The sequence below is a fragment of the Vigna umbellata genome, chromosome 3, assembly GCF_029865625.1.
Source record: "Vigna umbellata cultivar VRB3 chromosome 3, Vumbellata_1.0, whole genome shotgun sequence".
In the NCBI taxonomy this organism is placed as follows: Eukaryota; Viridiplantae; Streptophyta; class Magnoliopsida; order Fabales; family Fabaceae; genus Vigna; species Vigna umbellata.
In genome coordinates, this window is record NC_142167.1 from 50,888,538 (window position 1) to 50,912,402 (window position 23,865).

The 23,865-nt window shown below is 35.0% G+C and overlaps 2 protein-coding genes across 2 annotated transcripts in view; both read right to left on the minus strand.

Moving 5' to 3' along the window:
* The window catches only part of LOC124842844 (mediator of RNA polymerase II transcription subunit), a 41,177-nt gene extending 26,104 nt beyond the window's left edge, over nt 1-15,073 (minus strand). The window contains exons 1-6 of the mRNA XM_088110983.1: nt 14,841-15,073; nt 14,686-14,729; nt 13,905-14,004; nt 12,684-13,673; nt 7,670-7,904; nt 865-1,082 (exon numbers count right to left, since the gene is read on the minus strand). Of these exons, the coding sequence (XP_087967109.1) occupies nt 865-1,082; nt 7,670-7,904; nt 12,684-13,673; nt 13,905-14,004; nt 14,686-14,729; nt 14,841-14,957 (1,704 nt within the window). The 5' untranslated portion in view covers nt 14,958-15,073. The remainder of the gene's footprint in view (nt 1-864; nt 1,083-7,669; nt 7,905-12,683; nt 13,674-13,904; nt 14,005-14,685; nt 14,730-14,840) is intronic.
* Nucleotides 15,074-17,868: 2,795 nt separating this feature from the next.
* Nucleotides 17,869-23,865, minus strand: part of LOC148202880 (mediator of RNA polymerase II transcription subunit 23-like) — a 32,809-nt gene continuing 26,812 nt past the window's right edge. Inside the window, exons 13-14 of the mRNA XM_088110985.1 lie at nt 21,585-21,755; nt 17,869-18,161 (exon numbers count right to left, since the gene is read on the minus strand). Of these exons, the coding sequence (XP_087967111.1) occupies nt 18,075-18,161; nt 21,585-21,755 (258 nt within the window). The 3' untranslated portion in view covers nt 17,869-18,074. The remainder of the gene's footprint in view (nt 18,162-21,584; nt 21,756-23,865) is intronic.

Here is a 23,865-nt window from a genome sequence, read left to right on the forward strand (position 1 = left end):
CAATGATCCAAGTATCAAACTTGTACCAAACCAAGAAGAGTCATATCCAGATCCTGAGAGATGCAGATGGTTAATTGGCAACCTAAAGTATCTTACTATGATTCACTGTGACCTTGCCCTTTCAATGAGCATAGTATGTCAACTTTCGAATTCTCCTTACATTGGGATGTTGTTGTACAGATCCTAAGATATATTAAGAATGCCCCAACAAAGGCCTTATTTAGGAAGATAATAGAAATAATTAAATTGTTGGGTGTTCTGATGTTGACTAGGGAGGCTCACCAGTGATATACACTATAATATCATGATAAATTGTGAAGATAAAAAGAAGAATGGAGTTTGAGCCTTGTTTCTACAATAGCATAGATGGTTTACTTATACTGAGAAAAGGAAATCAATACAATAATTAGAGGAGATTTTATATCATCTAATAAAGATATGATCCCGATATTTGTAACCATAAAGATGACACTTATTTCTGTATTATCACAACTGCCAATACCAGTTCTTCCATTAAATTGTACGAAATTAGTAAATCTGGGTATGAAAAAAAATATATATTTATTTCTTGATAAGAATTTGGAGGCCAGAAAAAATGTGTATTTTACATAACATTAAAAAATGTTATGTTTGGATCACAAAAACAGTAGAGCTACAATTTACTGTTTGTCCATAATGGAAGCAATATAAAATAACAAGGTTTTGCATTCTTGATAAGAATTTAGAGGCTAGAAAAAATGTGTATTTTACAGAACATTAGAAAATGTTTTATGTTTGGATCACAAAAAAAGTAGATCTACAATTTACTGTTTGTCCATACTGGAAGCAAGATAAAATAACAAGGTTTTGCATTTAATTAACTACCTTTCTAGGATCAGTGTTCAAAGCATTCATAACTTGCTCAATTCGAATTATCTGTGCAAGCAACCAGGTCACATGATTGGTCTTAAGTATATGATGATCACCCTCTGTAAGTCGTGAAACCAGCTTGTCCACAAAATCAACAAAATCAATGCACCCACTTTTAATAAGAAAATAGAATATATCAGAGAAGACCAACCAATCCTGCCAGCAATTTACCTCTGCAAGATATTTACAGAATCAGCTTTGGAATATGATAACAAAAGTCTCCCTAAAATCAATCATTTTCATTTTGGGATAAATGAATATTAGATTCTTAAAATTTAGAAGAACAGAGAATATACATCAGAGAGTGGAGAAGTTCAGTACATAAAAATACTCCTGTTAGAATAAGAAAATGCTAGCTGTATGTTAATTATTGCTAGTTGTGTGAGTTGTATGCTTTAGTGGCTTTCCCGTTCATAGGCAGTTGTCATTTTATGTATCATAGCTCCCTAAAACTCTACATATACACGCGTAGAGGAAGGGTGTGAATTATCCCCTGAAAAACATATTTTTCCCTTTGTTTAACATTAAGTTGGTATCAAAGCAAGTCGATCCTAGTCTACCTGTCTTAGCCATCTCAGACATGTTTTTTGCTGTTTTTTCTCTCGCCATACACCGGCGAGCAGCCACTGTAACAATTCTGTCCAATGACCAATGGATCTAAATTGCCTCTCTGAGCAACAGCCACCCCTGCCGCTCCTAGACCCTGTCTCCGCCGTCCCCCACCTTGTTTCTCTTCACCACGATCTAGCGTGTGAAGCTCACGTGCCACCTTCCACCATCCAGAACAACGTCGCGCCACCTCAATTGGGTTCGCAGATCCCCCCTCTCTCTATTTTGCTCCTTGTTTGTTCTTTTCCAAGCACAGTAAAGGGGTTATCTACGGATTGGAGAAGGACATGAATTTAGAAGGTTATTATTTGGATCTAGTCCACATGTGTCATGTTTTGTATCTCCAAGTCCTAAACATTTAAATGATCGGTTAGGCCATCCTAATTTATCAAAATTAAAAAAATTGGTCCCTAAATTTAGTAGTCTTCAAACTTTAAAATGTGAGTCCGATCAACTAGGAAAACATGTTAAATCTTCTTTCCCTAAAAGAACTGAGTCAAGGTATAATTCTAGTTTTTCTATTGTCCATTTTGGTATTTGGAGGCCCTAGTCGTGTCTCATTTTTCAGTTGTAGATACTTTGACATGTATATTGATGAATATTCGAGATGTACTTGAGTTTATCTTATGTAAGACCGTTCAGAATTGTAGCCTATCTTCACATCCTTTTTTAGTGAAATCAAGTCGGTCAAATAATTAAAATTTTTAAGTGACAATGTCAAAGAGTACTTCTCATCTAACTTCTTTACGGTCTTAAGTTGACATGTTATTGTTAGAGAACTAACTGAAACATTTTATTCATTCATTCACTCTTACAAGGTTTTGGTATTCTATATACATGACAGAATACAACCCACCTCTTAAGTTGGGTGCACACACACAAAAACAACATAAACTTAATACATTTCAACACTCCCCCTCAAGCTGGAGCATATAGATCATATGCACCAAGCTTGGAACATATAAACTGAATCCAAGACCCTCTTAAAGACTTAGTCAAAATATCTGCAAATTATTCATTAGAATTGACAAACTCTGTAATGAGATCCTTGGACAACAACTTCTCTCTCATGAATGACAATCAATTTCTATATATTTTGTTCTTTCATGGAACACTGGATTGGAGGCAATGTGAAGAGCTGCTTGGTTATCACAATACAACTTCATAGGCTTATTTTCACAGAATTTTAATTCTTGAAGGAGTTGTTTGATCCAAATAAGTTCACATGTTGCTATGGCCATAGATCGATATTCAGCTTCTGCACTAGATCGAGCAACAACACTTTGTTTCTTGCTTTTCCATGATACAAGGTTCCCTCCAAGGAGTACACAATATCCTGTGGTAGATCTTCGATCATTCGGACAACCAGCCCAATCTGCATCACAATATCCTTCTAACTCAGTACTTCCCTTGTTCTCATACAGCAGCAGTCCATGTCCCGGATTCCCTTTTACATATCTAAGGATGCGTACCACAGCATTCCAATGATCAATATGAGGATTTTGCATAAGTTGGCTCACAACTCCCACTGGATAAGAAAGATCAGGTCTTGTTATGGTAAGATAGATTAGTTTTTCAACTAACCTTCTGTATCTTTCTGGATCTGAGAAAGGTTCACTGTGGTCTCTCATCAATTTTTGATTTGAGTCCATAGGACTATCAATGGGCTTGCAATCTGTCAGACCTGTTTCCTCCAAAATATCAAGGGCATATTTTCTTTGTGAAATGATGACTCCTACTTTTGATTATGCCACTTCAATACCAAGGAAGTATTTCAAACGACCTAGGTCTTTGGTTTGGAAGTGGTTGAACAAATGATCCTTTAATTGAGCAATTCTCGCAACATCGTTTCCTGTAATCACAATATCATCAACCTAAACCATAAGATAAACACATTTATCAGGAGTAGAATGCCCATAAAATACTGAATGATCTGCTTCACATCATTTCAATCCAAATTGTTGCACAACATGACTAAATTTACCAAACCAAGCTCGAGGTGATTGTTTCAAGCCGTAGAGTGAACGACGTAATTTACAAACTAACTTAGACTCCCCCTGAGCAACACGACTAAATCCAGGAGGTTGCTCCATGTATATCTCCTCTTCCAGATCACCATGAAGAAAGGCATTTTTAATGTCCAATTGGTGAAGTGGCCACTGTTGAATGCAAGAATATCCCAAAAAGACACATTTAATAGACTTGGGAGAAAGTTTATCAAGACCTAGGGAGACATTATGAACAAAACAAGTGCTCCCAAAAACATGTGGAGAGACATGGTAAAGAGGATCATTTGGAAAAATTACGGAGTGAGGAACTTTATTGTCAAGAGATGAAGAAGGCATCCTATTGATCAAAAAACAAGCAGTGAGAATTGCATCCCCCAATGATGAACAGGAACATTAGTATTTATCATCAGGGAACGTGCTATTTCAATGAGATGTCTATTCTTTCTCTCAGCTATGCCATTTTGTTGTGGAGTGTGAGGACATGTTGACTGATGTAAAATTCCTTTGGAAGATAAAAATGAAGAAAATGCAGCAGAAAAATATTCCTTAGCATTATCACTTCTGAGAATTTTAATTGTCTTTCCAAATTGATTCTTAATTTCATTAACAAAGGACATAAAAGTGACTAAAAGTTCATATCTCTCTTTCATAAGATAAACCCACGTACACCGAGAAAATTCATCAATGATGGTTACAAAATAGTTAAAACCAAAGGAAGTAACTCGACTCGGTCCCCAAATATCAGAGTGAATGGTAGAGAAAATAGACTTACATTGTGTCTCAGATTTCTTTGGATAAGAAGATCTAACATATTTTCCTAATTGACAAGACTCACAATCTAAGATAGGAATGTGTTTAAGACTTGGAACCATCAACTTCAGCTTAGACAAACTTGGGTGACCCAAACGATCATGTAAAATTTTAGGAGATGAAGTTGAAATGCAGGAAACAAAGAGTTAGGTTTTAGGAAATACAGTCCTCCTGACTCATATCCTTCTCCAATTCGACGACCCGTACCATGTTCCTGTATGACAAAGGAAGTAGCAGTAAAGGTTATAGAACAATTTAATGAACGTGTCAATTAACTCAAGGAGATTAAATTATAAGGACAATGAGGAATATACAAAACAGAATTTAAGTTTAATGAAGGAGATAAGGACACTTTGCCACTTCCTTGAGATGTCAATTTGGATCCATTGGCAACAGTAACCAATTGAGGAACTTTTTAGGGGTAATGGAGGAAAATAAACGAGTGTTACCTGACAAATGGTTTGAGACACCTGAGTCAAGAATCCATGAACCTTGACATTCCACAGATTGTGAGATGCATGCAGTTGACACACTTGGCACGAAAGGAAACTGACAAAGGCCGGTGGATTTGTCAGACTTGTATCTCAGAAATTCTTGATACTCTTCATTTGTGATTCTTGATTCTAAATTATCAAATTTGTAAGGATGCACAGTTTGATCTAGAAAACTATGTAATGAATAACATCTTTTCTGGGTATGACCAAATTTCTTACAGTATGAGCATTGCACATACCCACTTCGACTACCATGGCCTCCTCGATTAGCTCCTCTCCTTGAAGTGGCAGATAAGGAGAAATTAATTTTAGTAAAGGATGCCATTCTAAATCTGTGAGAAGAAACAGAACTTAGGATCCAAAACAGAGACAATGTCTTATGACTATGGGAAATCAGAATCCCTGTCTAACCATACTAAGAAATGAAGCTTATCAACAGTAGACTGCCAAATCTGGTATTAATGAGGAAGAAGGCCCAATATGGAACTGAAATTTGGTTCCACAAGTAATGAAGGCTAACAGCGTTGAGGAAGACAAACAGCTTGAGGGAGAAAACCCTAGGTGCAAACTAGAGCCACCAAAACAGCGAAGCAAGGGCCGAAACAGGCTTAGGAAGCTCCGGCGAAACGATCTGCAGTGGCGTGTTGTCGATCTGACACCGAGAAGGCGGCGCGTGAGGAACACGTGCCGGAGACTTGCTGGAGAGAAGCGGCGCGTGGAGGGGCGTGCGGAGGTTTCTGAGGAGGTGACCACCAGGGTTGGGTCACGCTTCTCAGGGCGAGCCTAACCCTTAACTTTGCCTGACAAACGGCGACGGAGGACGACGGCGGACGGCGGCAACGGCGACGGCGACGGCGGAGGGGAGGCGACCACCAGGGTTGGGTCGCTCTTCTCAGGGCGAACCTAACCCTTAACTTTGCCTGACAAAAGGCGACGGAGGACAACGGCGACGGCGACGGCGGAAAGTGACAGGGACAGCAGTGGCACACTGGGTCTGGCTCTTGATACCATGTTAGAAAACTAACTGAAACATTTTATTCATTCATTCACTCTTACAAGGTTTTGGTATTCTATATATATATAGAATACCATGACAGAATACAATCCACCTCTTAAGTTGGGTGCGCACACACAAAAACAACATAAACTTAATACATTTCATAAGTTATATTACATCAGTCTACTTGTCCACACACCATAACAAAATGGTATAGTAGAAAGGAAAAATAGACACTTGGCTGAAATTGCTTGTACCCTATTACATGGTGTCAATATTCCTATCTATCATTGGAAGATGTCATCCTAAATGCATGTTTTCTTATCAATCGAATGTCATACTCTTCACTTAATAATAATGTTGTTTGTTGCATTCTCTTTCCAAATGATCCTCCTTTTCAAGTTTCTCGTATTTGGTTGTATGTTTTGTTCATGAAATGTCTCTAGGGTTAGATAAACTTTCTGCTTGTGCTATTGTGTTCATGGGTTATTCTTGACTTCAAAAAGGGTATCAATGTTATCCTTACTAATGTTACCTTTTTTGAACAAACTCCTTACTTACTCTCCACATAACTTCCAATCCAGTATTCCACGAGAGAACTAAACACAAAAATTAACTATCATTTTATTCGAGAAAAATTGTTGTCTAAAGAAGTTTGTACGAAGTTTGTCAGATCAAACGATCAACTTGCACATATGTTAACCAAGTCCCTAAGGAGACCTAGGATTTAATTTATTTATTCCAAGCTTCGTACGTACATACTCCAGCTTGAGAGAGTGTTAGAATAAGAAAATGCTAGTTGTAGGTTAATGCTAGTTGTATGTTAATTATTGCTAGTTGTGTGAGTTAGATGCTTTAGTGGCTTTTCAATTCATAGAGAGTTGTCATTCTATATTTACACGGGTAGAGGAAGGGTGTGAATTATCCCCTCAAAAACATATTTTTCTGTTTAATATTAAGTACTCCTAATAAGAAAATAGCTAAAAGAAAATAGGAAAACAAAGTAGAACATAGCTGTCCAATCTCTTGCAGCAAACATCAGCATAGTATCAGAGAGAGGCCATAAAATAATCTAAAGAACAAAATCTGGCAGAGAAAAGACAGTATGAAAATAAGGAATTCCTGTCCCAACCAAATGCTCCAACTAATCTGTACACTCATTTCCATATAATCATTTTTTTATGGAAGAACATATTTCATTAAAGGGAACGGCTGAAAATGGGAAGACAGGGAATCCTCCACAAACTCAAAAACATTAAACAAAACCAAAAAAAGGAGTCAAGAGGAAACCTAAGAGGATGCAGTGGATTAATATTTCAAAACATTTTGAAAGACTTTTCTTTTTAGAAAAAAACAAGTTCTATAAGCCAATCAAGACTTTCAAATATATGAATAAGTCTGACAGTATACAACTAAGATAATTAGGATATTTTAAGGAGGGTACTGCAATTCAGTGGTATTGCATTCAGATTGTTTACAACTAATAAAAGTTTGTTGGTATTGATTTATCAACTTGATGAGGAATGTTTCAGGAATCATAGACAATTAGGAGGTTAAAAATATCTCTGTATTTATTCTTTAGATATTTGCTTCCCTGGTGTTGTTGTTTCCTTATTCCCTATATTGTTATTGCCCCTTTTAAGCATAGTCGTTTACCCATAAGATGGAGATTAGTGAATGTAAAAAATACAATAATTAATGTACATCCCTTTTCTAAACTTATTTTAAGGCTAACTCATAGCAAAACAGCAGAATTCAAATCTACTTATCTATCCAACAAAGCCTAATAAGAACTCTATGTAATGCATACAGTTATAAAGAGTGAGATAAAAAATTATTGCCTGAATTTGTCATTTTCAATAATTCAACTATTCTATCAATAGTTGCTTCACAGATCATCTCCGAAGAAAAAACAGCACCAGCAGTTGGCATTTGAGATGAAAGTCTATAGCAAGGTGCCAACACCAGCACGCGTCTCCACCAATCAGGTGATGGTGTAGTACGTAAAGCATGCCTTATACAACGTACAGCTCTCTCCCAGTCCAAACTTCCCTTCTGAATAGAGGATGCGATATCCTATACACAGCATTAAGTGACAAAATTACCAATTCAGGACAAATTCTCAGAGTGTAAAATAGCTTAGTTACATGCTAGTATGTTGCAAACCATATTAGCATACCTGTCAACTACATTCAAGTAATTAAAAGAAATAAATGCGCAATTATGAAAATACATTCCAATAAAACAGAATATTAGACAGGAAACTAGAAAAATTTAAATGAGAAAAGTCAATTAATCATACAAACAAGAATAATGAAATACTGAAAAGAAGGCCGGTAAACAAATGTCACCAATCATAAATGAAAAATGGATTGTAGAAATTAAACATTAGCAAATGTCCACACACAATAGATCAATCAAAACCAATATAGTTATTCCATATTATTGAAATGAAAGAGAGACATAAGTTGAATATCGTGTATTGAGCACATAGGGTTGTATTATGCATTTATAAATAGGAAAATAAAAAGATATAGGCAAAAGCCCGTTATATCTCACACATATCACAGAGGTGAAGTCATACATAAAAACAAAAATAATAATCAAATAAGCATTTATATATTTAATTACAATGTGATTGCTAGAGGATAGAACTCACAATAGATAAAGCCATAAAGCAAAGCATCACTATTACACATCAATTAAGTCTACGCCTCCAATTGAAAGTTCACAATTTAAGAACTAGTGTGAAACCATCTAACTCTTTCATGCACGAGGATATTCAAAACACAATAGCCATCAAATAATCAGTTTTGAGATTCACACCTCTGTCCTCTTCTAAATAACAAAATTACAAAACTCTCATAATTTAGGGTAGAATCTTATATTATTATTGTGCTGAGAATACAATCCATATATACAAGGCTTACAAGGCTTGGAAGCTATTTTAGGAAGCATAATAATAACTCCTAGACAATCAGATCCCTATGATTGAGGAATATCCCCATTATTCACAATAATTATAATCTGCTAAATAAGGAAAAAATATAACTAATAAAAAACAATGATTTCTGACAGAAATAAAATAGATTCTAACAAGAACCATACTTCATACTGAAGTTATAAACAACACTACAGTTTATGCATGGAAGTATAGAAAACTCATTAGTTCAAAGAGCCTATGCTAATTGATGGATGTCACAAACCACCACTTATCAAAAGCCTTTTCAAATAAAATATAAGATCTCAATGAATAATTTGAGCTTAAGAATAGACAATCCTCATAATTTTTTACTTAAATCTGCTATCACTAATCAAATAGTAGTCACAAAATCAGTAAGCAAAATCCAAAAGTAGATTTAAACTGGGGGCATATCCTGAATCAACAACTTCACTATAAATGGGAATTGTTGAACAATACAGAAGAGAAAGACACTGAGCTGAAAAATGAGACAGCACTGATACTTTATTTATAGTAAGAAAATGGAATCAAAACAATAAATAAAGGAGATTTGATATACTTAATAATGAAGATATGACACGGGAATAAATAAAATCATTACTAATACGACATATATGATATAGATATTCTTTATTATACAAGATATGCTCCTTTTTTCAACGACTGTAAAAGGAACGTCATGAAAAATACAAAAAAATACACTACAGCTCAATAAAAGCAGCATAGCAAAATAAAGACAATGAAATGGGAAACTTTCATTCTATCACCAAATGGACTGCATACACTTGTAATAATTAAAATTAAATTCATTAAAATTATTATAAGCATTCCAGGCCCTTATTTTTTGTATTCAACTCTTGGCTGACTAAGTGGTTACTTTCTAACACTTGAGATTAAAACTGATAAAATATATTCTTGAGGGCTTAACAGATCCCTCTCATTATCTTCTATATATATTGAAAACACAAGAGTACATGGAACATCAAGAGTTTGCACTAGACCTCTAAGTACAGAACTAGGTACTACTCATTACTGGTCTAGCAGACTAGCCTTAATGATGATATGTAACAGTAATTATTCTAACACTCCCCCTCAAGCTGGAGCATACAGATTGTATGTACCAAGCTTGGAACAAATAAACTCAATCCGAGGTCCCCTTAATGACTTAGTCAACACATCTGCGAGTTGGTCATTTGATCCAACAAACTCGGTACATATATCTTTTGACAATAACTGTTCCCGAACAAAATGACAATCAATTTCTATATGTTTAGTTCTCTCGTGAAACACTGGATTTGATGCAATGTGAAGAGCAGCTTGGTTATCACAATACATCTTCATACTCTAGATGTCACAGAAGCTAAGCTCTTGAAGGAACTGCTTCACCCATATAAGTTCACATGTTAGTGACGTCATTGCCCTATATTCAGCTTCAGCTGTTGATCGAGACACTACATTTTGTTTCTTACTTTTCCATGAGATAATGTTTTCTCCAAGGAAAACACAATATCCAGTAGTAGATCGTCTATCAATAGGAGAACCTGCCTAATCGGCATCACAATATCCTAATACCTGAAGGCTTCCTTTCTCTTCATATAACAGCCCTTGCCCGGGAGCCTTTTTCACATACCTTAGAATGTGAATGATAGCATTCCAATGGCCAACACATGGAGCTTGCATGAACTGACTAACCACTCCAACTGCAAAAAGATAGATCCGGCCTTGTAATAGTGAGATAGATTAGTTTTCCAACTAGCCTCCTATATCTCTCTAGGTCGGAAAATAACTCACCTTCTTTTGTTGTTAATTTTTTATTTGAGTCCATAGGACTGTCAACCGGCCTACAATCAATCATGCCTGTTTCTTGCAAAATATCCAGAGCATACTTCCTTTAGGAGATTACAACTCCATCTTTTGACTGAGCTACTTCAATGCCTAAGAAGTATTTGAGGCTTCCAAGATCCTTGGTTTGGAAATGTCTACGCAAGTACTCCTTCAATTGAGATATTCCAGCAGTATCATTTCCTGTAATGACTATATCATTAACATATACTATTAAGTAAACACATTTTCCGAGAGACGAATGATAATAAAAGACTGAATGATCTGTTTCACTGCGTTTTAGCACAAATTTTTTAACAATGGAGCTGAATTTTCCAAACCAAGCACGTGGTGATTGCTTGAGCCCATATAGAGATCGGTGCAATTTGCAAACCATACCAGACTCCCCCTGAGCAACAAACCCAGGAGGTTGCTCCATATAAACTTCTTCCTCAAGATCACCATGGAGAAAGGCATTTTTGATATCCAATTGATGAAGTGGCCAATGACGAATGGCTGCCATTGCAAAGAAAAGACGAATGGTAGTCATCTTGGCCACGGGAGAAAAGGTGTCACAATAATCAAGGCCATAAACCTGAGTGTATCCTTTTGCAACTAGTCAGGCTTTTAGCCTATCAATGTCACCATTAGGGCCGACTTTAACTACATATACCCATCGACAACCAACAGCCTTTTTGCCCGGGAGGAGTGGCACAAGCTCCCAAGTATTACTGTGATCAAGAGCCTGCATTTTTGCAATCATGGCTTGTCGCCATCCAGGATGATCAAGTGCTTCTTTCACATTTTTGGGTATAACCACAGAAGACACTGAGGATAAAAGGGAATAAAAGGAGGACGACAATCTGTGATAGCTAAGAAAATTATAAATGGGATGAGGGTTTCGAGTGGAACGAGTACCTTTTTTGAGAGCAATGGGCCAACCAGAATCATCTTCACCAGGAGGCGTGGCAGGAGGCGGTGAGGGAGAAGAATCTGAAGGAGGAGATCCACCATTTTCTGGAAGACGACTACCCATCGGGGTACTGGGTCGGAAGATATCAATATGTGGAGAGGAAGGTTCGGGAGGACCTTGAGCATGACTTGGATTGACTGAGACATTTAAGATATAGGAGGCTCAGGCGACAGCTATGAAGGTGTCGCGGTGACTTTCCGATGGGCAAAGGGCGGTGCGTGAACAGTACGCACCTGTTCGCAGCGCACAAAGAAGTTGCGTGTGGCGTGGAGGAGAATCAGACTCTAGCACCGGTGGGGGTGGTCGTCGCGTGAAGAGACGAACCAGATCTAGTGGTCGCCGAACGGAACAGTGACGGCGGATGGCGGCGAACGGCGGCGAACGGCGGCGGACAGATGCGAGATGGCAGGGAACCAAGTTGAAGAGCTTCAAACTGAGATTGACAGCTGCAGATAGTGACAAGAAAACCGCGGACAACGGCAAAGGGCACCGGACAGATGCGAATAGCAATGACAATGACAATGCTGGTGGACAACCAGGACAGAAACCAGAGCAGAATGAACCTGCTCTGATACCAACTTGAGATTAAAACTGATAAAAATATATTCTTGAGGGCTTAACAGGTCCCTCTCATTATCTTCTATATATATTGAAAACACAAGAGTACATGGAACATCAAGAGTCTGGACTAGACCTCTAGGTACAGAACTAGGTACTACTCATTACTGGTCTAGCAGACTAGCCTTAATGATGATATGTAACAGTAATTATTCTAACACTAACTACTGATGCCACAAAATATTGCAGTTAAAATTCAATACAAGTAATGGAGTAGAAAACAATTATTATATTCATCTTTCCAACTAGAGATAGGAAGTGTTTTTATAAGTATCTATGTTGTCTGAATTACAAGATATCAAGAGTGAAGCAAGTTATCAAAGACATATGTCACATACTAAATAGCATATGCTTCTATCCTTAACTAGTCTTCTGACAATTTTCCAGAACATGATACCAATGATAATAATAGTACTTGGTATTTAAAAACATGCTCATACATCACTAATGAACATCTTGAAATGGAAATGAGATCCATCACCTCTCCATGCAATGGTTCTCCAAGTACACTTGAATATGTAATTGGTGATAGTCGCATGTGGGTTACAGCTTCACCTGAAACAGTAGGTGTCGTCTGAGTCAGGATCCGATGAGTCCCAAAGGTAGGGCAATGAAGATGTTGATCTAACATTTGCATGTGCATAGCCATCATATCTCGTCTCCTATGGATCTCCAAGATAAGAGTGAATAGTGCTTCGTCATCAGGAATATTTTCTATGAATTGCAAATCACTACGTAACAATTCATAGAAGGGTACCCGACATTTTCCCTCATCAACTAAAAGCCAAATCACATCCAGACAACTGTGTAGCCATGCAATCACAGATTTGTCAGGTCTCCACGATTTTATAACATCAGATTCATTGATTCCCTGTTGCCTCTGGTCCCAATTCAACAACCAATTTAGCATATGGTTGAAAATTTCCGCATAAGTCACTGGTTTTAAACTGAACTCAAGACCAATTAAAATGATCTTGCAACATAGCTGACGAAGGCTACTATTACTGATATCATTATTTCTAACAGATGAACCACCTCTTAGTTTAGATTGTTGTCCAGCAGAGGAAATATCAGATGATTTGACAGGAGACATAGCTGCACATGATAATGGTTCTATCGTTGACTGAGCAGGGGAGCCAATAGCATGAACAGATGTCAAAGGAGATGCAGGATTTGAAGACTGAAAATTAGAAGAATTAGCAATCGTGCTTGGAGGTGGCAGCATTCCCGTCTGTGATAAGCTCGATGAGGAAACAGTTGGCACTGCTTGACTCAGTTGACCAACAGGTAATTCTGCAGAAGAAACCGAGGAAAGAAGGGACTGCAGAAGGGAGTCCCAGTTAATGCATCCAATACCACATAAGCCACGTAAAACAAAAAGAAGAAAGTCTGCCCTTGGTCCATGGCCACTACACTGCACTACAAGCGATATAAGAATTGCTTCTGTAACAGAGCGTAATTGATCTTGGTCCTGAAAAGAAACCATGTAATCAACAAATAAACAACATCAACCAAAGTTTTACCACATGGTGAAGTCGACTGCACAAATCAATCAACGCCACAAATTTTGTAGTAAATCACGCTTATAAAAAAACTATTAGTCACTCAATCCTTCTAAAATAAAATAAAATGTCATGTTTTTTAAATTAAAACAAACCAAAGTCAACACAACAAAAATTGCAACATATAATTTCAAACTCACAGGAAACTGGCTCTGGAGTTGCTCAAAATCTAGAATGAATTGCTCATTTGGTGGAGGAAGCTCCCGATTAAGTGCGTGTACACGTTTCTGAGTCTTGTTCCTGAAAGTAATCATTCCAACTTTGAAAAATTTAAGAAGGCGCAAAACAAAAACATACCACACAACCCTACTCATCATTATGCCTATTTTTGGAAGACAAAATAAGAAAAAACAATTAAATAAGTTTTTCAATAAGAAAAATTTAGTTAAAATTTGTCTTCTAAAAACAATAATGTGATAAAGTTTCTATAAATTAACCTGTTAATAATTTAACTTTAACTTATGGACAAGTTTAATTCAACTTTTCTTCGTTGAAGAAATTTATCTAATCATACCCTAAATATTGTAAAGTATATGTTTCTTTGAACAAGTTTATCCATTCAGACCCTAAATATTGTAAAACTCATGCGAAAAAATTCTCACATTTCTTATTCACCAACTTTGGGAAATAAATAAAAACACTGAATTGGAAAGTAATCATTCAGAACTTAAGTACAATAAGTAATTCAGAAAACAAAGCGCTGTAAAAACTATAATAATTATGACAACTATTATTATGCAGATGTAGAATAAAAGCATTCGAACATTTCAATATCGAAAAAACCTATAACCACGTTTGCATAAAGCATTAAGTGAAAGCAGTTCTTTGCGTCAAAAATCACCGGTGCAAATCGTGATAAATTCTCAAAGTTCCAGCAGCAAATTTAGAAAAACGTAACAATTACAGAGTGAGAGAACTTACGGTGGTTCGCGAAGTGATTCTTCGGGTTTGTGGCGGCTATTTCGCTGTGAAAATGAAAAAAAAAATGAGAATGAAAAGGAAAAAACATAGAGAAAGAGTAGAAGAAGAAGTAGAAGAAGAAGACGACAGACGAAAAAGAGAGGAAGAGAAAATACGCCGAGTCCTAAGTAGAGGTTGAAGAGATCGAGAATGGTGCCACGAGCAGGGTGGAACTGGAGAGAACGCGAAGGTGTTGTCGATGTAGCTGGTCGCTGATTCTGTGATTGATCCATTCTTCGACTTTCATTCAATTGGAGTGTGCAATCGAGGTTCTTTATATATATTTATGGTTGAATGTAACGTAACTAAGATGTTCTGAAGTTGAACTTATGCTCGGAATTGCGCCACTGAGGAAAGCCATTTGGGTCATTCAATGTGATTAGGATGGATCCTAAAACGGGTCGGGTTCGGCTTTTTCATTTCCTTTGTATCTTTTAGTCTCGAGTAGGAAAAATAAGTACAAAGGAAGAGGATGTTAAAAAAAAAGTAGGTACATTTTTAGAGTATGCTGGAAAAATGTCAAATATTTGTAGTTATGTGTGTATGGGATGATGATTGAAATTTATAAAAGGTTTTTTTTAATATATAATTATTAATCTAAAAATTTGAGGCATTAGATATGTATATGGATTTAATTTCTATGCATTAAGAGAGTTTTGATTTTGATTCAAGTTGTTTTTTTTATATATAAAATTTAAAATCTTTGTTTGAGTCCCTGTATAATTTATGAATTTTTGTTTTAATTTCTGTAAATAATTTTCTTTGTTTTTCACCATTTTGAAATTCGAAATTACTAATTTTGTTCTTAATATCCCGTTTAGGGCATTATATACTAGTATACTAATTATTACAATTTGAAGTGATTATTTGTTTTCAATACATAGGCAATAAATGGATTCCACGTAATGTTAGAAGACAAAAGTATAATTTTTAATTTTAATAGTCTGAAAATAAAGTAAAACTTCTTTCATTTATAATTTTCTATATACAATTAATAAGTTGGATTATAGAAATGGGTGAAAATACATTTAGAAATATGATTAAAAACAATAAAATATAATATCTAACATCAACTTTGAAAAAATCAATAAAGTAAACCATATAAGTATAAAGAAATAAAAAAATAGCATTTGAAAATATTATATATTTAAATATAATATTCTTTTTAAAATAAAAATAGAAAGTTATTTTATAAAGGCTTAATACCAATTTTAGTGCTTAATGTTAGTTGTATTTAAAGTAATCCTCCTATCTTAGTTATATTTAAAGTGATTCTCCTATTTTTGAATTGTTGATAGTAGTCCCATGTTTTGTGTAAAAATGGTTCAATGGTTCTTTTTACTAAGGATGTTAAAAAAGCATATTGTCCACCTTAGTCAATAGTTATTCATTATGTGGCAAGCTTAGGTGAATTACCCTTTACCTTATTCAAAATTTTAGAAACTCTTGACTTCCATTTTCGGGACTTCCTCTTTCTTGAACAAACCAAGTAGTGTGTTCCTCATCGCTCATGGAGACACCCTCCTCCTTCATCTCCTTTGTTTCTAGGTTGACATCGTAAGAAACTTTTCTTTTTCCTTCTTCTTGTTCTAGTTTTGTTCATATTAGGACTTTGAATTGAGTTTCTATTTTTGGGATTATGATCTTGTGACGTTGGGTTTTCTTCCTTGAATTGGGTTTATGTTTTATTTTCTCTACAGGTTGGTAGTGTAATGGTGGAGATTCTTCGTGATTTTGTGATTTGGGGATTTTAGGGTTTTCGTTTGGGATTGAGAGTTCTGATTTGGGAATTTCTTGTGTCTTGTTTCTCCTTTGCATATTGTTAATGTGATTTAAGGGTTAGGGTTTTTGAATTGGGGGTTTGTTTTATGATTTCACTTTTTGGGATGATCTACCGTTGTAGTTTGATCTTGCACTTTTGGGGTTTTTGGAATATGTGATCTTGCGTTTTGAAGTTTTTTGTGTTTTGTTTTTTAAATAAAGCTTTAATGATGAATTGCTTCTAACCTAATTGTTATTTTCTTTAACTTTTTCACATCAATATATTTAACTTACATCTCAATTGACATGAGCTTGCCACGTAATGATTTGGAATTTGATTTGGAATTTATAGGTTTATTATTTCAACTTGATTGACTAAAATTTGTTTTATATTGGTTGTGTTATGTTTTGTGTGCCTTAATTATTTGTTAGAAATTTTGTACATATAAGGTCAACAATATTTGAGGTTGTATATTTTTCAATTTCGTTTGAAATTTATACTATAGGTTATCCCTTATACTATACTAACATTGATCATATTTGCCAATCTTTTTGAATTGTAGAGGTCATTTGTCCACTATATAAGGAGGTCATTTGTGCTTTCTCCATGATGTTTCCCACACAACATATATGTTTATGCAAAACTTGATACCTTTTAGCATTTGCAAATGACAGTCCTCTACATCAATTGAACTAGTTTATGGTTCGATAAATAGGACAGGTTTTAGTTCTTCGGAATTATGCTTAGAAGGACACGCCTTAAGTTTCTCAAAACCATCACTTTCTCAAAACCACCATCATTGATACGGGAAACTTCTTAATACGTCTTCTTAATCTTTGATAAGAATTAGAATTGTAATCCAAAAACCAAGAGAATCCTCACTCAAAGAATGCAAATGTATATAATATGACTCAAAAGTGTTTACATCAACTTTTAGTACCTATATATAGGCACATAAGTTTGAGAAAACCTATAAACCCTAAAATAAAGCCCAAAACACATAAAAATAACATAAAACGAAAATTACAGATATAAACTTTCGCCTAACGAGGTCCGCTCGCCCAACGAATTTAACATTATGTAAAATTAAAATAAAATTACAATTTATTTAATTTCCTAAATTCTTTATTTAATTTCCTAAATTATTCTTTAGTTATGCTCATGATCTTCATGTTATTCAGGTTTTCTTCTTTATGAAACATTATAAAAATTAAGAGACATGTTTTTATCTTTGATCTTGTCCTAAATCCCTTAAATTGCAAATCTTATTCTTAAAGTTTTTCTTATAAATGTTGGGGAGATAGTTTTTTATCATATCCTTATTTTTGAAGATAATTTATCTTCAATTTTGTACCACTTGAAAGATTCCTTTACAACATGTATTGTCAGACAATTTTGTCTAAAATTCATTAGTGAAATAGACCAACAAATTCCCAAAGTTATAACAATGTTTTCAATAATCTACATAAAAGTAAACACCTTGTCCAACTAACGTGAGTCAATAACAAAAAACAAATGAAACCCTAAAATCAAAAACAAAATAGGGGTTTCCAAAACTAAAATGAATACAAAGACAAAAAAAAAATAATCAAACCACAATAATCAGATATATACGGATGTGTAAACATTGTGCAATTTTCTTATCACCAGTGTCTTCGAAGACGCCAACACCACACTACCAAAAACCAAAAACAACTAAGTCAATGATAAAAGAAACAAAGGGAAAGGATGGCAGAGCAATAAAAACTTATCACACTACAATGCAAACAACACGCCAAAACAACGAGGGAAGGGAAAATAGGGCACACCAACGAAAGCCTAACAAACAACAATTCGAACAACGTGAGAGAGCTTTTCCCTCAAATGGAAGTGTATCCTCAATGGAAGGAAAACCGAATAGAAGAGGGGACGACAAATAAACAAAAACCAACACAATCTAATGCAAACAAGGTACTAAAAGAACAACATGAAACTAAAAACAGGACATACCAAACAATACGACAATTGATTTTTATAATTTTTTTAATGTCTGGAGTCTATCGCTTGTTATAGCTCATAATGGTGCAAGATATTATATATCTTTTCTCTATGCTTACTCAAAATATACTTAGTTATATCTTATTAAAACTAAAAGTTACTTCCATTTTTTAGTTTTTTAAAGGTTTGTATGTAAACCAAACAGGTTGAAAAGAGTTTTTATGTTCAAATTCATTAAAAAGTTATAAAATTGTTAAAAATAAGAGTTTAAATATATTAAAAAAACAAAAAGAAAGTTATGTTGTTATTTACAAAAGTCTAAGAAATCCAAAGTGTCCTGATAATAATCAAGAAACTCTGTCTTAAACACACGTAAACACCATCTTTGTTTTGTTGAACTTTTTCGATTAAACCTTAGACGTCAACAAAAGTGTTTAAAGCAAAAAAGAAACATATGCTTCTTAGAAGAAGAAAAAATAATTAATATTTATGTTTGATGTTGTAAACAATGAACCTTCAAATCTTCCATTCTCAAATCGTCTTCGACTTTGCTTTCATCACTATCTTTAACATAGTCAATACCGTTTGAAATAAGAAAAATTAGGTAGACAAAAGTTGTTCACGATATTGTGGATAAATGATTTTAGATTTGGAACATGCATAACTTTTTTTCACACTATTTGGAGGACAGAAATAAAGAAAAAGCAAGTTTTCAAAGAGTAGAATATATGAATAATCACTAAGTCAAAAAAAAAAAATACTCTCCACTTCACTAGTTTCTCCTATCTCAAGCCTTCTAAATTCAAACTAAAAAACTTATAAAATAAAATAGGGTAAGTAAGTTCCCAACTTCCTTGTTAAATAGAAAAATAAATTTGTATTATAACGATATTTTTAGTAAATAATTAAATAGTTGTAAAACCGTTTTAAATATATTTTTGGCAGTTCAAATTTAATTTGGAGAGACACTGCTGCCTTATATAAACACAAAATTGAAATGAAAGTAAGAAAACTTTACTTTGGTTTTTATATTTAATTATAAGATTCATTTCAATTTCAATATACTTGTATTCAATTGAATTTAATTGTGTTTAAAAAATATAGTTAATTTAGTCTATTATTTTACATTAACGTTTACATTGTTTAAAAATGTTAAAATTTGGATCATCTTTACTAAAATCTGTCTAGACACATAATCTTTCAGTTTTTAACACCTAACACTTTGAAACACAATACTTTTCACATGTCATTAAAGCGTATAATAGAAGAACAAAATTCACTCTATCAGAAAATACTAATATTTAATTAAATAAAAAAACATAAAAATTAAACTTAAATATATGAACTAAATTACTAATTAAACTAAAATGATTATAAATGAATATAAACTTTCTAGAAGTAAATATAATTGTAAAAGGAAATTAGAGTATTAGTCTTATATGTTGTATCATATAGAAAATATATACTATTTTTTAAGGAGATTTATATGATCTTTATTAATAAATTATAAATTTAGTATAGAAAAGAAATAAAAAAAGGCATATTTGAAATCTTTTCATAAATGACAATTAAAAAGATGATGAAATGATGAACAAAAATATGGAGGCTATAACATGATTTCACAGTTTAAGCTTGTCGGGTTCACGTTTAATATATTCTAAGCGAACGGTAGAGGATAGGGGCTGGCGAGTATATGAAAGAAAGAGATATAGGAGAGAAAAAGAGGGAAACCGAACGGTAGAGGATATGGGTCGAACGGTGGAGAGGGTGGAGCACAAAGACCGAACGGTAGAAGGAAGAGAGAAAGAGGACCGAACGGTAGAGGATATGGGCCGAACGATTAACGACAGGGAACGAGCGGTCCAGATGATAGAAGGGGGAGAGAGACTTAACCGAGCGGTAGAAGGAAGAGGGAGCACGATGGCCGAACGGTTAGTGACAGGAACGAGGAGCACGATGGTCGAACGGTTAATGACAGGAAACGAGCGGTCCAGATGATAGAAGGGGGAGAGAGACTTAACCGAGCGGTAGAAGGAAGAGGGATAGAGGGCCAAACGGTGGGGAGCAGCGAGGAGCATCCTAACTGACACAGCAGTTAGGATGGGCGGGAAATTTATTAGAATTTAAGGGCGTATCTCAGGATATTATTAAATATAAATTAAATATAGTAAATAAGGGTGAAGATATTCTTACCCGATAATCTTAATAAATAGGCATAATTACTATGATTCTTTACCTTTTCGGGAGAGAGTGATTAGTATAAATAAAGTTAGAGTCTATGGTTAAAGATATGTTTTTTATGTGTGAGATTTGTAAGAGAGGTTATACTCTCAGGTAACTGACGGAAATCCTGCTTCCAGTTATTGGTTGTTATCTTTGGTGCAGTATTTTCTATTCAATAGCAGCGGTATATTCAGTAAATTTCCAGTGTTCCTTATCTATGCGAGTGTGTGAGTGAGCCTACTGGTTACGGCCCAAACTAACAATTGGTCCGACCTGCCGGATCCGACAAGGGAGAATACGAGGCCAGCCGGTGCGACAGAAAAGAGAGAGGACGTCATGGAGGGAAGGATGAGCGTCGTCGAAATCAAATTGGAACACGTGGGGTTAAGTCAGGAAAGCATGCAAGTGTCCATAGGCGTGGTGGAAACCAAGATGGACGCACTCTGCAAGAATTTTCAAGAACTAATGAGAGTAATGACCACACGAACCCCATACCTAGACGGGAAACACGAAGGAAGTCAAGGGTCCGTCAATAGAAAAATCAACGAGAGGAGGGCAAGAAAGATGAAGAACCAAACGGCGATAGACCGTTTGGTAGGGAAGGAGATGGATCGAACAGTGACAGGGGTAATGTGCCGCATGGAGTTGGACGCCAGGAAGAACCTCTGAACTGGAGAATCCTGCTCCCAGTTATTGGTTGTTATCTTTGGTGCAGTATTTTCTATTCAATAGCAGCGGTATATTCAGTAAATTTCCAGTGTTCCTTATCTGTGCGAGTGTGTGAGTGAGCCTACTGGTTACGGCCCAAACTCAGGTACGTAACAATATGTTTCATAGTAAATTTAAAAAGGTAATGGTAAAATGGGAAGCATCAAGAAGGCAGTTAAAAGATTGATACCAGGTTTCCACTGTTAATATTTTCTGCATGGCCATGCATTAATATCAATGCACCAGTACATAGATATTGTCGATGCTGAGGGAAACTATGACTGATATAGGTCAAAACATAACTAGGATCAGTTGATGGTGAAAGAAGCTGGTTGCACTGGTTTATTACAGTGGTTTCAGCCTGCACAAGTATTAAAAGTTAATTTTACACATCAAAGAATACAATCAGCACATAAATCCAATGAATTTCTAACAAAATATATTACAAGATTTTTTACACCAACCAAGAGTTAACTTTACATCACTGCTACAGTTTCACTTCAAAAGTATCTGTGTACAGAAACAAGTGGAACAAAATTGCAGGCTCTGGCATTCTTAATTTGGTAATTTTTTAACAATTATGTTGGCAAAAAATGGTGTATGACAGGGATAAACAATGCTACAAGGTAAGGTTATGAAGAGTTTTTTTTTACCCTCATACAAAATTCACGTAGGCTTCAATTGTGACACAGCACATGGCCATCTTAGCTCATTCAGAAATTCAGTTTAATTAAAAGGAGAGTCAAAGAAAGGAGAGGACTTCCTTATAATTACTGGATTAAACCAATGGTTGACCAGTAGCACTTATCCTCTTACCTTAGTTTTAGATGTATAAACTATAGACTACTTACTTTATAACCAGATTGTTCATGGAACAAGGGCACTAGTCTACAACTCAATCGTTTAATCATGGTCAATATATAGGAAATGGAAAACTGTCTTAGTTATGGACTCTATGGTTTGCCTCCATCACGGCCTGTCAGAAAATTTGTTTCTGATATTATTCATACGGGAGAAATAGACGAAAAATAGAATACAAAGACTTAATCTAATTTATGATGGATATAACCTATCCCTACAATTCAGGATCAATGATCTTGTAACAATAAATATAAAATATAATGTCAGCCTATTAATATCATCCAAATTATCCTCTTAGTTATGAATGTAATTAAATCTCCTAATTATGTAGTTAAAACTGTACAAGAAAACATTAAGTGCAGCAAAAATGAAGGGATTCTAACACAGCTTCTAGCACCTTCATTGTGTTCAGGATTAGCTTTACATCACTTAGAGATTTGTCCTAGATGGTGCTTCTTGTAGATCTTACACCTAAAGGTGTCAAACAGGGTGGTGCATCTCTAGTTGATGGACCAAGTAGAAAAAGTGTGACTAGTGAGGCCAACCCATATCCGAAATTGAGTACAATTTATAGGCCAAGCCTGACCCTATGGCAAACCAATCACTAATGATATGGTCAAATTTAAGTACATAAATGGGAGACAATTCTCACCTTACAAACTAACTTTGTAGAGTTGAGTTAACTCGCACACAACTCTACAATAGTATTAGAGTCTATCCTAAGAATTATTGTTGAGTTAATTCAGTCATCCGCTCTTCGGCCATTGAGACCACCCTACAAATATCAATCCTCAATGTGAACTGCAGTGTTGAATATGTGACATTGACTAATGATATGACCAAACTAAAGTAGATAATAGGGAGGAAATACTCATCTTACAATTCAATATTGAAAGATTGAGTTAAGTCATAACCAAAATTATATAACTTCTCCATCCAAAATAACATTGTGTAACAATAACTCTTAGAACGTGAATTTTAAGTTTAACTTAACCTTACAAAACAAACTTGTAAGAAAAGGTTTGTACAATTTATATATTATAATTTAGTCATATCTCTTATAGCTAAAGAAAAACTGTAGCACTATTGAAGCCAAAAAACGTCTGTATAATTAATGGAAAACGCTGCAATATTTAAAACTTGAAAAAGTAACTACCCACTAACAATTTGATCCTAATTTTAATCCACCACTGCAAAGCATAATAAACAAAATAACTAATTCCTAAAAACCAGGAACAGACTTTGACTCAATCAAATTAACAGTAAGACACTCCTAAAGCATTTTCTTAACACTCCTCCTTGCTTTAAGAGTTGCAAACTCCAAGTCTTGACCTTAAAAATTCAAACTTGCAAGTAGGCAATGGTTTAGTAAGAAGATATGCAACTTGATCTTCATCTTCTGTTTTGCAGTAGATAAGAATCACATCTCCATATTTTTGTACTTCCCTTAGGAAGAATAGCTTGATGTTAAAGTTTTTAGTCTTTCCATGAAACACAGGATTATGTGCGATAACAATTGCAGCTTGGTTGTCAACAAGAATCTTTGTGCTTTCCTTCTTTCCAGGCCAAGATCGAGTAAAAAGTTTCTCAGCCATAAGGCTTGATTCACA